The 15,571-nt window shown below is 41.8% G+C and overlaps 1 protein-coding gene and 1 long non-coding RNA gene across 2 annotated transcripts in view; one reads left to right on the top strand and one right to left on the bottom strand.

The window, feature by feature from the left end:
* Positions 1-15,208, top strand: part of LOC133578300 (uncharacterized) — a 341,666-nt gene extending 326,458 nt beyond the window's left edge. The window contains exon 4 of the long non-coding RNA XR_012049391.1: positions 15,045-15,208. This is a non-coding gene — a long non-coding RNA (uncharacterized lncRNA). The remainder of the gene's footprint in view (positions 1-15,044) is intronic.
* On the bottom strand, positions 1,101-4,141 carry LOC133578343 (green-sensitive opsin-like). Its single transcript, XM_061932703.1, has 5 exons — positions 3,656-4,141; positions 3,417-3,585; positions 2,037-2,202; positions 1,715-1,954; positions 1,101-1,636 (listed from the first exon to the last, which is right to left on the bottom strand). Exons 1-5 carry the CDS (start codon positions 4,038-4,040, stop codon positions 1,538-1,540), a joined length of 1,059 nt encoding a protein of 352 aa, XP_061788687.1. The 5' UTR covers positions 4,041-4,141; the 3' UTR covers positions 1,101-1,537.
* Positions 15,209-15,571: the final 363 nt, after the last annotated feature.

The following is a 15,571-nucleotide window of genomic DNA, read 5'->3' on the forward strand; positions in this document are numbered from 1 at the left end:
GTCCAACAATTGCGAGTACAACTTTTTACTGTCAATATTGGCTGTTGAGTTTATTTTTTTATGTTTTCTGCTGGTGATGTGCTTCTGGATTTTTTAAATGAAAAAAATGTGCCTCGGCTCAGAAAAGGTTCAAAAACACTGATTTAGAGAGTTTTGTGGACGGAATAGAGAGCCCTCATTGACTTCATTGTTAGCGGACTTTTTATGTATTTATTTATTTACGACTTAGAATGCATACAAAAAGAAAAACATTTGTGTTCATGTCTTATATAGGGATCGTGAATGATAGACAGCATGTCAGTATGACTGATCTGATACTATGGTCAGAGTACAGAAGCGTTACTCCAATGACGTCAATCTACGAAAAATACTGATCACACGGACTATTCAAAATGGCTGACTGAATTTGTGGCATTCTGGTGATGTTTAAAGTTAAAGTTAAAGTACCAATGATTGTCACACACACACTAGGTGTGGCGAAATTATTCTCTGCATTTGACCCTGCACCCTTGATCACCCCCTGGGAGGTGAAGGGAGCAATGTGCAGCAGTGGTGACCGCGCCCGGGAATCATTTTTGGTGACTTAACCCCCAATTCCAACCCTTGATGCTGAGTGTCAAGCAGGGAAGTAATGGGTCCCATTTTTTATAGTCTTTGGTATGACTCAGCCGGGGTTTGAACTCCCAACCTACTGATCTCAGGTAGGTTGGACACTCCAACCACTAGGCCACTGAGTAGTACTTTCACATACTTTGCGGATTGTAAATACAATTAGATATGGTTTAATGGATACAATGAAACACATTAAGCATGTAAAGTCAACTTGTTTTTCCACTCTACTGGTATTTTAAAGACCTCCTTAATCCCACTGACATGTCTTCTGACGAGGAAACAATGCTTGGGGACTTATCAAAGTTATCAAAAAGCTCCTCGGTGGCAGTGCTCCCGGGGTGGCTGAGGTACGCCCGGAGAACCTCAAGGCCCTGAATGCTGTGGAGCTGTCTTTGTTGACACAACTCTGCAGTGTATCTTTACATATGTTTCTGTGCTGTGCTGAGCTGTAGCTCAAAAATAATCTGAGTCAAAGGAACAGACACATATTTTCATGCATGCATTTATTGTCTATACTCTTTCCTATATTTTTTTGGATATATTTTTCATAAATACATAAAAACAATATCACATGATATAATTAAATGAAAATTTCCCCACACATGATTGCACATTGTGTTGTTTACGCGCTTTTTGAGTGCCACCAAACGTTCATTCACACTCACACACACTGACACACACACACACACACACACACACAGACGACTTGCACAACCTGCGACATTCTTGTATCTTTTTCTACTTTGGTCTTGTTTATACATATTGACAGTTGAGTTGATATTCCTTAGAGTGTTTAGTCCAGAGTCCTTTCATTAGCCATAATTCCATTTGGCAAAAGTTCACAATGTTTTTTTCATGGGATGGTTTAAAAATCTGGATGCAATCAGTAAGGAAAATGTCCATAGACTTTGAGGTGTCATCATATTTAAGACACTGAGGACACTTCTGTCTTGCTGGCGGAAACTGAGCTCTCGTCCTCCACCATGCCGCCCATTCCGATGGTGCTCAGCATGCAGTTACGGAACTGGAAACAAAAGCAGAGATTCCTTATAGCATTGAAGTTGCAGCATTTAGTGTGCACTAAGGGGGACTGTGTACCAACCTGTTTATTAAACAGCACATAGATGACAGGGTTATACAGGGCAGAACTCTTTGCAAAGAAGGCGGGGAGAGCAGCAGTCATAGCAGAAAAGTAAGCTCCCTTGTTCATGAAGATCCATCCAGCAAAGCTAGCATATGGCACCCAAGCTACCAGGAAGCCAAAGACCATCAGCACGCACATACGTGTGACTTCCTTCTCAGCTTTCTGAGTGGAGGCTGAGTCCTGCTGCTGGGCTGCAGCCTGGAGGCAAAGCACAGGAAATGATGTTGGAGATGATGGAGTTGCAGATCATGCTGCTGATCACATGTAATGCACAACTTACAGCTTTGACTGTCAGCACAAGGCTGCCGTAGGTGAAGAATATAAGGAAGACGGGAATGAAGAAGTGGACGATAAACATGTATATGACGTATGATTCGTTGTTAAAGCCTGGAGCCAGAGTGTAGTAGTCGGGTCCGCAGGAGCACTGCATGCCCTCGGGCAAATACCTGTTGAAGATTGCATCCACTTTTCTTTAGGAGATATTACAGTCATTTGCATGCAGTAAATTAGTCTGATTTCTCTTTTTTTTTCTTTCCATTTTCACACATGTATGTGAAGTCCCGTCTACATTCTCGACTTCTAATTCGACTGTTGGCCCTATGCTGTGTGTTTCTCGTATGCTAGGGGGTAATCGTGGTCAACTCAGCTTGTTTAGCTATATGGGATAACATAACATAAAATAGTAGCTGTCACGACTCGAAGAAGCTCTCGGATCTAACCGATAACTACACCTTTCCACAACTATTATATGTTAATGTTTTAATATGTTTAAATAACATCTGCTTTTGTTCTTGTAGTTATGGTGATCATCAGACATAAAAAGATCGCCATTGTGGTGGAAGGCTTTGACTATTTAAATATAAATATGCTGTGAATTATGGCTGGTTTACAGGTCAACGACATCTAAAATGTTGTACATGGACATTTAATTATTCGATCACTAAACAAAGAATGATTGTCAATGTTTCTTGTGGATGGTTTGAATACATTTGAGGCAGAGACTACTTTTCATGTGATCTGTTTTTGTTTTGTACTTATCACTAATGAAACATAAAAGTACCAAATTCTGCATGCATTAAAAATCAATCTCTGTTTGTGCATGCGCAGACTATGTTCGCGCTCGCGCTGTGTTTCCCTGTTTCTCTGTGCGTGCAGCGTTCCACACTTTTGGCAAACCCGCCTCATCCCCTAATTTCTGATTGTCAATGCCTACTTTCTCCTGGTCAGAGTCAATCTAAGAGAACTGTTAGATTGTGCGTTAAACTGTGTTCTGAAAAAGGTTAGTCTTTGGGGATGGTTTTATTTGCCTGTGAATATTGTAGTAAAGAGCGGCGTGTTGGTTCTCCACAGACACTAGCGCATACAGTAGCTGGCTGCATGTCAGACAGAACTATTTTGCAATCCCATAATCGAGTGGTGTTAATCAGATTTTTTTTAAAGTCAAACACGATTAAACCAAAGTGTTTATATGTATTTTAGAGAGCTGTTTTTTAAGTCAGTTCATGGAATAATTTGGTTTTCTTTAGTGCATATAAACATACTGAGTATGAAGCTTCTTTTTTCTCTAATCTAATGACTGGTTGTCTGTCTCAGACAGGAGGGGCTCTAGTTTCTCTCTGCCCCTTTTCAGGATTAACACAATAGCAAACAATTGGATTACCTGGACCAACCAAAGAGTGGGGGTGCAGCACATGCTAAAGCCATGACCCAAGTGAAAAAGACTCCAGCTCCGGCGTGTGTACCACTGAACTTGAAGCTTCCCATAGGTTTACAGACGACGATGTATCTCTCGACAGCCAGCACCACCAGAGACCACAGAGCAACTTCACCTACAGGACAGTTTGGTTACGAATCGCTCATCTTGTCATTCCAAAGGTGCGTTAATGAAGGGGATCTTACCTCCCAGTGTGGCCATGAATCCCTCAATGGCACAGAAGGTGGCTCCCATTATGAAGTAGCCATTGACAGCAGACGTGATGGTAATGGTGAAGCCGAAAGCACACATGATGAGACCAGCCACAGCCAAGTTGACCAGGATGTAGTTGAGAGGTTGCCGGAGCTTCTTGTTCTGAGCCGTCACCAACAGTGTCAGACCGTTGATGGGGGTTCCCGTGCAGATCAGGAAGAACATGTAAAATGCCAGAAGCTTGTATATCATGGGATCCACCATGTAGTATTGTGGGTATTCAAATGGACTTCTAACAATCCCGGTCCTGTTGGACATGGGGATGTAGAAGTTTTTGCCTTCTGTGCCATTAGGCTCAAATCCTCCGTCCCAAGCCATCTTCGTTCACTTGGTTTACGGGAGCTTCAGTCAATCCAAACTTGGGGAGCGTGTAGTCGCGAGTCGTGTCCAGAAGCCAACCCCACACCTGTGGCTTTCGTCGTCGTCTATGTTTTATACCTCCTTGAGGTGATCTTAAAAGCGACTAATTTAAACTTTGTAATTAAGCTAATTCAATTTGATTCGATTAGTTTAAGTAAAGGATTACAAGGGACTGACTAGCTCAAGTCTAACTGGTAATTGACTTTGCAAGACAGTTTGGGTCACATCCTTAAGCTTTGTTAACTTACATTGTTCTACTTCAAGTAACAGAGAATAATTGCAGTTTTTATTCTTTGTGTCTGTTTTTGCATCAGGGTTTTTGCACTGTGGTCTTGGCACAAAAATAAAACATGACTTTTAGCCTGATGTTGACTAGAGCCCCGTCACAGTCTACAGCAGGGGTCCCCAAACTTGTTGACTCGGGGGCCGCATTGGGTTAAAAAAATTTGGCCGGGGGCCAGGCAAATATATATATATATACATATATACATTATCTTTATAATCCGTTTTGTCATTTAAAATCAGTTAACATTGATGTTCATCAACATTTAACATTGTCATGTTCTCGATGGGAAAATTCATTTTTACACAATATGATTTGCCTGAGCGGCTAGGAGACACCAAGAGTAACAAGCGGTAGAAAATGGATTAGAAAGGAAAGATTTAAAAAATATATATATATATATGTAAAACTTTTTTTTTAACTTGGGACTGTGAGCCGGATTTTGGATGCTGGGGGGCGGGATCCGGCCCACGGGCCGTAGTTTGGGGACCCCTGGTCTACAGTAATAATAAAGATATATTTCATCCAAATATGTATGCTTTTACACCTGTTGGTGACATTAAATGGTGTGGAAATTGGTGTGAATGGTTGTTTATTGTTAATACCCTGTAATTGACAGTTTAAAAAAGTAAGGTCCCAAGTAAGTGTCTCCCACAATACATAAGTTCACATTTAATATTTAATTGTTTGTTTTTATCTTCTGTCCTTGTGCAGCCAGAGTAGAGAGGTAAGTAGCACACACAGGAAGTAGCACACACACAATACTTGGTCTTGCTAGTAGTGTGGAGACCAACGTTCCCTCTAAGGTGCGCACCTGCGCAATTGCGCACTGCTCACGAGTCCTCTGCGCACAGCAATTCTATGCCGCGCACAAAATCAAATCCCACTCTAAACAAAATAAACAAATCATTTGTTTTGTATGATATTGCAATGCAACTGTGAGTAACAGGTGACGAAAGGCGGCCACAATAGATAAAACAATGTTTGTCAACACCATACTTGCCAATCTTGAGACCTCCGATTTCGGGAGGTGGGGGTGGGGAGTGGGGGGGCGTGGTCGGAGTGGGGCGGGGGCGTGGTTGGGGGCGAGGCTAAGAGGGGAGGAGTATATTTACAGCTAGAATTCACCAAGTCAAGTATTTCATATATATATATATATATATATATATATATATATATATATATATAAATATATAATAAAATAAATATATATATATATATATATATAGCTAGAATTCACTGAAAGTGAAGTATTTTCTTATATATATACATATATACATATATATATATATATATATATATATATATAAGAAATACTTATATATATATATACATCAATCTATCTATCAAGAGGGACAGAGACAGCGCACAGTGCATGTGGATCACATGTTACCATGGTGAGAAAACATGGAGAGACTGCCAGTTATCTAGTCTCCACCAGTTGCAGAAAATGTGCCATCAGTACAACAGGACAGTGCTGTTTCAGTTCCATCATCGGGACCATCAGTGAGTCAGACACAAACTAGTCTCATCATTGAACCAGATTCAAGGGCTGCTGAGTTGCCATCATCAGAACCCAGATCACCCACAACAAAAACCCCACCAGTGATCCGCAGGTACCCAGAAAGGTTTCGAGTACCACCAAAAAAATGGAATCTCTGAAGACAGTATAAAAGTCTGTGTTAAAGATGTACAAATACTGTTTGTATAATAAGCATGTTGTTGTTTACAAATGAGGGTTAAGAGTTCAGTACTAAAAAAAAAAAAAAGAATGTGGCTTAAGTACAGTTTTTTAATTGAGCTGCTGCATTTTTTTGGTTGGGTTGTTTATTTCTTTTAAGTAACTTCTACATTTCTAAAAGGGGAGGAATGTAATAGAGTGATCTATGTTTGTCTGTTGCCATCTCTTGGTGAATGTTGGCTATAGCGTACTGGGGTTACTTTTTGGTTGGCCAACGATTTACGTGGTGTTGCGCACCTGACGTCAAGTGTGTGAGTCTGTTCTGAAGTCTACAGTAAAGAGACGTACTTCATTATCTCGCCTGGTTATTGCCTCCAACTCAATATATTACAACAACATTGCTCCATGCAGACCCTCCAGGTCCGCATGGAGCTGGAGGGGGCGTGGCCTCCAGGTCTGCCTGAATTTCGGGAGATTTTCGGGAGAAAATTTGTCCCGGGAGGTTTTCGGGAGAGGCGCTGAATTTCGGGAGTCTCCCGGAAAATCCGGGAGGGTTGGCAAGTATGGTCAACACTTAAATTATTGTAATGTCTGTGGAGACCCTTAAAAGAGGACAGGAATTACATCGGTCCCTTTATTTAGCGAAATTGTTTGTCGGCCATAACCACACCAAAACAATGTGTAAAATACTTTTATCTAGCAAAACTGGTCGTTGTCTACCATACAAACCAAGCCAAAAGCAACTCTTTGTCATCTGTTATATCAACAGCAGCCGCTTGCTCTCTCTCTCTCTCTCACCTGCACCAACACATACACTATGGCAAGTAGCCACTGGAGCGTTTATGGCCACACAAAAAGTTGGACAACTCCAACACTACACGTAAAGTGTAAATTTCAGGTCGTTTTACTATGACTCCTCAATCAGTTTGCTTATTCTACTGTCATTTGTTAAGAATGTTATTTTTTGAATATTAATCATGAAATGATGTTACAGCACTACAGAATTGCTAATAAAAATATTTATTTTACAGACAGAAAGTCAATAAACACTTCATCTCATGCAACATGTGAATGTTTTAAGGGGAACCAAATGTGATCTCTGAAAGGGGTACACAATCTTTCCAAAGCAGGACCCCCACCCAGGCATAAAATACTATAGTGCATAGCTGATTTAAAAAAAAAACAATATCTAAGTGGGCCAAATCACATATATTAGAAAATAATCTCTTGAAAAAGACTACTGTCACTTGATTATAATAATAAGACATTTAAATTGTTATGTCAGGTTTGAAACAAATGTGCTGCTGGTATGACCACAGTGTGCACGTCTGTATTCCACTGAATGCTCAGGGTGTTTGTGTGTTTTCTCACACACATGAAAAATTATAGGGAACATTGCCAATAGGCATACCTTGGTAATATGTCTCCTCTTTAGTTTTGGGCGTACATTAGGCTGCTAAGCATGATCTACTTATTTTTACCAGTATAACCATTGCTAGCATAGGTTGTAGTTCGTTTTAGTCTTTGTTTTCTGATACAACTGACAATAACTGTTGGACAATTTACTCACGCATTTGTTCACAAAGCGGTGATCCTCGCCCCATCCTTGTTTGTGAATGACTGAGCATTTCATGGAAGCTGCTTTTATACCCAATCATGGCACCCACCTGTTTTCAATTAGCCTGTTCACCTGTGGGATGTTCCAAATAAGTGTTTGATGAGCATTCCTCAACTCAGTCTTTTTTGCCACTTTTTTTTAAACATGTTGCAGGCATCAAATTCCAAACAAGCTCATATTTGCAAAAAAACACAAAGTTTTCCAGTTCGAACATTAAGTATATTGTTTTTGCAATCTATTCAATTGAATATAGGTTGAAAAAGATTTGCAAATCATTGTATTCTGTTTTTATTTACCATTTACACAACGTGCAAACTTCACAGGTTTTGGGTTTTGAATTAAGAATGTTATTTTAAGCATAGTAATCATGAAATGCAGTTACCAGATTAGATAAATGCTGATAAAAAGTATGTAATGATATATTTTACAGACACAACGTTATCCACTATATCCCATGTTTGTGCTACAGCCCACATCTCATTGCGCTAAATGTGAATATTTCTAGGGGAACAAATTGTGATCTCTGAAGGGGTGCATGTCTTAAATTATTTTACAGCAACCCCCAAGACATACAACATACAGCTCCTGAAAACTTTTTTTTTAATTTCCATTTAGATTAATTCATCATTTAGATTAGAAAATAGTATAATGGAAATAACTGCTGTTATTTGATTAATAAAACATTGAACTTGTTATGATGTCAGCTTTGGGACAGGTGTGACGCTGGGGTGGCGACAGCGTGCATGTCTGATGTTGCTCACATGTCGTCCAAGGAATGCTCAGGGAGTTTGAGCGTTTGCTCAGACACATGAAAAATTAGAGGGAACATTGGTGGAGACGCCATAAACCAATTTCACCATCTGTAAACACACACAAGCTAACCTGACTAACAGCGCATTTGTATTTATTCTTCTAAATATCCAATTGCACTCTTACTTGTAAAGCACAATTAAATCCATATGGAGTTAAATCAGGGTCAAAAGTTGTGTACTTGAATAAAATAACTTTGAAACCAAAAGTTCAAGTTTCATTGTTGAATTTAGAAGAATACATCAGAATCAGAATCAGAATCAGAAGAGTTTTTATTGCCATTGTTTGAGAACGGGTTCACAAACCAGGAATTTTATTTGGCGCAATCGTGCAACATAAAACACATACAACATGAGTGTAGTGTTGTCCCGATACCAATATTTTGGTACCGGTACCGGTACCAAAACTATTTTGATACTTTTCGGTACTTTTCTACATAAAGGGACACAAAAAAATTGCATTATTGGCTTTATTTTAACAAAAAATCTTAGGGTACATTAAACATATGTTTCTTATTGCAAGTTTGTCCTTAAATAAAATAGTGAACATACAAGACAACTTGTCTTTTAGTAGTAAGTAAACAAACAAAGGCTCCTAATTTAGTCTGCTGACATTTGCAGTAACATATTGTGTCATTTATCATTCTATTATTTTGTCAACATTATTAAGGACAAGTGATAGAAAATGAATTATTAATCTACTTGTTCATTTACTGTTAATATCTGCTTACTTTCTCTTTTAAAATGTTCTATCTACACTTCTGTTAAAATGTAATAATCACTTATTCTTCTGTTGTTTGATACTTTACATTAGTTTTGAATGATACCACACATTTTGGTATCCCACCGATACCATGTAGTTACAGGATCATTGGTCATATTCAAAGTCCTCATGTGTCCAGGGACATATTTCCTGAGTTTATAAACATAATATGAATTTTTTTTAAATGAAAGAAGATGTTGTTGTCTTGTTCCGTGTTGTGGAAATAAGTTGAGCCAATACACGACGTGCTGCTAACTGTACTTTTATTCACGACTCGTGGGAATAACACATCACATGTTCGGCAACGCTTAAACAGGAAGTACCTCATTCCTTGGGCCAATCATATTCGTGTATACTTCAGGGACCGCTCGGAGATCGTATTACCTAAGAATATTACATCCCCCTTCTTTTAGAAAAATATGGAACACAACATTTAAGAAAACACACTCTGTGCAATAACCATTACTGAAACGTATTGAAATTCAAGTAGCACATGTACGACTGTCATAAAGTAAGAATTCAACAACAGATTTCAATTATCACTTAACTTGCTCGAATGTCATACTGTTGTAAATAGAAACACAATCACAATGTTATTGAATTGTACGTATCTGAACACCATTAAGCATAATTTTTATAAGTCCATAACAACTCTGGGCTTAACCTCACGTCCAGACCTTGTCTGATACCGCACAGGCTGTGGGGCTGTTTCTTCTGTTATCTTTGAGGTGTGTGGTGTGTCAGTGTGCGGTGCATGTTGTGTGTCATATTTTGTGTTTTCTTCAGTCTGAGTGGTCAGTGTCTCTCTTGTGTCCAAGAGATGTCGTCTATTTCGCCTATATTCTTGTCCTCCTGATGCACGTATGTGGTATGATCTTTCGGTATCAGCTGAACGAATGACAACTGCTGGTTTCCAGTAGCCTTTCTCCTGAAAACGGATGTATTGTCCTTCGTGCAAAGGTGACATTTGCTTAGCTGATCTGTCATAGTATTTCTTCTGCTGGTGTTGTTTGTTGGTTCTCATGATGTGAACATCCTTGTGGCTGATAGTTTTGGGTTGCAGCTGCTGATGGGTGTTAGGCAGGATTGAGCGTGTGCGACGACTCATGAGCAGCTGAACTGGTGATTTGAAGTTGTCCACTGGGGTATTGCGATATTCAAGCAGACTCAGATAAGGGTCTTTCTGGTCAGCTTTGGCCTTTTCCATAAGGGACTTTGCAATGTGAACCGACTTCTCGGCTAACCCATTACTTTGAGGATAGCATGGGCTGGAGGTAATATGTGTGAACCCCCATGTGTTGGCAAAAACATCAAACTCTCTACATCTGTACTGTGGACCATTGTCTGATATAACAGTCTCTGGTATCCCGTGTCTTGCAAAAGAAGATTTTAGTTTATGTATAACAGCAGCAGCTGTGGTGCTGTTTAATCTGTTTAGCTCAAAGTATCTGCTGTAATAGTCTACTGTGACTAAATAATCATCATTGTTCCAAGTGAACAGGTCAGTAGCCACTGTTTGCCATGGCCTGTCTGGGATCTTGTGACTTATCATTGGCTCTTTAGTGTTTGATGGTTTATGTTCATTGCAGATGTGGCATTTACCAACTAACTCCTCAATCTGTTTGTTCATCCCAGGTCAGAAGATGATGTCACGTGCTCTTTGTTTACACTTTTCCATACCCATGTGACCTGCATGGATACGGGATAACATCTCTGTGCGCAGTGAGTTGGGTATGATGATTTTTTCCCCCTTGAACAGGATGTTATTCATCTGCGAGAGCTCGTCCCGGTAGTTCCAATACTCCGCTATGTTCTGAGGGCATCGTTTCCTCTCCTCGGGCCATCCTGACTTAATTATCTTTTTCAGCAAGATGAGTTGAGCATCCTTTCCAGTCTCCACCTTGATGTCTTCAAGTCTGGTGTCACTGACAGGTAGGTTGCTATAAACGGTGTGCACCTGCATGTCCATACCTTCACTGAGGCTGGTGTCCTGGTCAGGCAGTGACTTTCTGGAGAGCGTGTCTGCGACAGGAATGTCTTTGCCTGGTCTGTGAGTGATGGTGAAGTTATACCTCTGTAGCTGTAGCATCATTCTTTGTAACCTTGGAGGCGCTGCTGCAAGTGGTTTTTGCAAAATGGATTCAAGTGGCTTATGGTCACTTTCCACGGTGATGTGGCGACCATATATGTACTGGTGGAAACGCTTGCACCCAAACAGAATAGCAAATAACTCCTTCTCAATTTGTGCATAATTGACTTCACAATCAGTTAGTGACTTAGATGCATAGCCTATGGGCTTTCCTTCTTGTAATAGTACTGCCCCTAATCCATATTTTGATGCGTCAACTTGGAGTCTGAGTTCCTTGCTCGGGTCAAAATACCTTAACACTGGACCTGGTTCCTGAGTGAGGAGCTCTTTAATCTTTCCGAATGCTTCCTCCTGCTGTGCATCCCATCTGAATTCACTCAAATCTTTTAATAGGTGACGCATGGGTGCATTGACATCAGACAGTCCAGGGGCAAATTTGGACAAGTAGTTAATCATGCCAAGGATTGTTTCCAGCTCACCTTTGTCTCTTGGTGGCTCCATGTCCTTCACAGCTGCAATCTTGGCTGGATCAGGCTTGATTCCATCCTTGGTGATTCGGTGCCCAAAGTAGCTGACTTCAGTAGCACAGATTGTACTCTTATCTGGGTTGAGCTTAACTCCTCGCTCCCTGGAGCGCTGCAACATTGCACGGAGGTTGGTATCATGTTCTTCTTTAGTCTTGCCATAGATGAGGATATCATCGACTATTGCTGTGACACCCTGCAAACCCTCATAAGTCTCGTCAACTTTACGCTGAAACTCATCTTGAGCCGAAATCAGTCCAAAGGGTAAGCGGAGGAATCTGTATCGTCCGAAAACAGTGTTGAAGGTTGTCAGCTTTGAGGACTCATCTGAAAGCTTGATGGCCCAGTAGCCTGACCTTGCATCCATTACACTGAAGAAACAGGCTCCTGCCAATTTGGATGTGGTGTCCTCAAGGGTAGGTAAGGGGTAGTGCGGGCGTTTGATGACTTTATTTAGATCCCTTGGATCCAGACATACTCTTAGTTTTCCTGTGCGTGGTTTTTCTGCTGCTACCATTGAATTAACCCATTCGGTTGGTTCAGTGACTTTTACAATGATGTCTTGTTTTTCCATGTTTTGTAATTCCTCTTTGAGGCGGTCCCGAAGGGCCAGAGGGACGCGCTTAGGTGGGTGAACAACAGGTACTGCTTCGGGTTTAATGTGAATTGTACACTCTCCAGGAAACAGTCCTATTCCTGTGAACACATCAGCAAACTCAGGCATAACCGATGTCTCAGGTGTGCTGTGCACGGACAGCATAAGTTTAATGAGTCCAAAATCCAAACAGGCTTTTAATCCTAACACAGGAGGAGCTTGTGTGTCAACGATGTGGACCTTTAATGTCAGATGGATGCTTTTGTACTGGCATTTAATGTTGCATTTTCCTCTGACGGATAACTTCTCACCCCCATAGCCATAGAGAGGGCGTGTTGTTGGGTGTAGTGTGTCCTGTATCCCAAGCCTTTGGAAACATTAGTGGGAATGACAATAGCTGAAGCTCCGGTGTCTAGCTTGAAGGTGACAGTAGTTTTACTTGGTCCAACCAACACATCTGCATATGCCTGTTCAGTTTCTCTTTTGTTACCGCTGCCTTGTGTAACTGCATCAATAAATAATTCTTCATTGTCTGTCTTGCTGAGTGAGTCAATTTCACTTACAGTGTGCACTCCTGTACTCTGCTTTGAGCGGCATACTTTTGCGAAATGGTTCCATTTGCTGCATATCTTGCACTGTTTACCTTTGGCTGGACAGCTGTCTTTTGCTCCATGAGGCTTGTTTCCGCAGTAGCCACAACTTTTATGACGCTCTCTGTCCCCATCAGGTCTGTAGGTGTGCTCTGTTGCCTTGTCGTGGCGCGTTTTCCAAGCTGTCTTCCTTGGATAATGGCGACTGATAGCATGGACAGTCTGCTCGTGCAGGCCGCTGTAGCCGCTAGCTATAGTTTTGAGCTGTGCTTGTGCCATGTCATGAGACCTGACTATATCTATAGCTTTATCCAACGTCAAATCGGAACCGACACTCAGTAGCTTTTCTCTTACTTTAGGTGAGTGGACACCAAACACGACACGGTCTCTCACCATCTCCTCCTTGTTTGCATAATTGCAGTCCTTCACAAGCAGTCTCAAATCCGTCAAAAACTGTTCAAATGGCTCGTTAGCTCCTTGGACTTTTTCGTGAAATTTATAACGAGCAAATATTATGTTTGACTTCGGCATGACGTATGCTTCATAGCGCTCATAGTACGTAATCAGTACCTTACGTTCGTCATCTGTAAGTGTCCATGTGTTATATATGTCCCGTCCTCTTTCGCCAATCCAAATGAGAAGATAGCTGCACTTTTCGTCCTCTCCTTTTTTCTTAAAAGGACCAGAAAACATCAACTCTACGTGGAGCTTAAACTTCCGCCATGCTTCGGGCAGGTTGCTCGCATCCCAATCCATACGAGGTGAAGGAACTCCGGCGACGTCCATCTTGTTGCAAAGTTCTTCTTTCCTTTAATTCTGACACCATGTCTTGTTCCGTGTTGTGGAAATAAGTTGAGCCAACACAAGACGTGCTGCTAACTGTACTTTTATTCACGACTCGTGGGAATAACACATCACATGTCCGGCAACGCTTAAACAGGAAGTACCTCATTCCTTGGGCCAATCATATTCGTGTATACTTCAGGGACCGCTCGGAGATCGTATTACCTAAGAATATTACAGTTGTGATGCCAAAAAATATTGACGTAATCATAGTAGTATCGACTAGATACGTGCCTGTACTTGATAGTGGACGTTTGTTTACATTTTGTTGATGCCGGTGAGCTACGGTGTGTAGTGAAACATGTTTAGCTATTCCTCGTCCTGCAGGGATGATACTTGTAAGAAACTTACTTTATTTGTCGCCATGGAGGCGAGGATTAGTGATTTAGAAGTAGCTAAAACACTGCCGACTGTGGATGGACGTTAGCAGCTGGCTAGCTAGCCATGTCTTAAAGCACCTCTTCCTGAGGGCGTTTCAGTGTTATAACTTCACATTTATCTTTAGTTTTTAAGCCAAAATGCATCCGTTCTCACTTTTCTGTCCACACACTGTGTCTGCTTGTAAGTACTCAGTGATTGTGTGCCGCTGAACATGCTCCTCTGCTCGTAAACCAGCAATGACACGGTGGGACGACAACGGGGTGGCGGGGGGGTGCGGGACCGGTACTTTTTAGAGGCGGTATAGTACAGAATATGATTCATTAGTATCGCGGTACTATACTAACACCGGTATACCATACAACCCTACATCAGCGTATTCCAAATAAAAAGAAGTGAACACAATTTATTAACAGTAAATGAACAAGTAGATGAATAATTCATTTTCTTCCGCTTGTCCCTCATAATGTTGACAAAATAATAGAATGATAAATGACACAATATGTTACTGCATATGTCAGCAGCTAAATTAGGAGCCTTTGTTTGTTTACTTAATAATTAAAGACACGTTTTATAGTATGTTCACTATTTTATTTAAGGACAAACTTGCAATAAGAAACATATGTTTAATGTACCTCCTCTCTGAGCTGCCACCTTACCGTGGTAGAGGAGTTTGCGTGTCCCAATGATCCTAGGAGCTATGTTGTCCGGGGGTTTCTATGCCCCATGGTAGGGTCTCCCAAGGCAAACTGGTCCTAGGTGAGGGATCAGACAAAGAGCAACTCGAAGACCTCGATGAAGAACACAAACCAAGGACCCAGATTTCCCTCGCCCGGACGCGGGTCACCGGGGCCCCCCTCTGGAGCCAGGCCCGGAGGTGGGGCACGATGGCGAGCGCCTGGTGGCCGGGCCTGTCCCCATGGGGCCCGGCCGGGCACAGCCCGAAGAGGCAACGTGGGTCCCCCCTCCAATGGGCTCACCACCCATAGCAGGGGCCATAGAGGTCGGGTGCAGTGTGAGCTGGGCGGTAGCCGAGGGCAGGGCACTTGGCGGTCCGATCCTCGGCTACATAAGCTGGCTCTTGGGACGTGGAACGTCACTTCGCTGGGGGGGAAGGAGCCTGAGCTAGTGCGTGAGGTGGAGAAGTTCCGGCTAGATATAGTCGGACTCACTTCGACGCACAGCAAGGGCTCTGGAACCACTTCTCTTGAGAGGGGCTGGACTCTCTTCCACTCTGGCGTTGCCGGCAGTGAGAGGCGACGGGCTGTGGGGTGGCAATTCTTGTTGCCCCTCGGCTCAAAGCCTGCACGTTGGAG

Source organism: Nerophis lumbriciformis, linkage group LG38 (genome assembly GCF_033978685.3).
Source record: "Nerophis lumbriciformis linkage group LG38, RoL_Nlum_v2.1, whole genome shotgun sequence".
NCBI lineage: Eukaryota > Metazoa > Chordata > Actinopteri > Syngnathiformes > Syngnathidae > Nerophis > Nerophis lumbriciformis.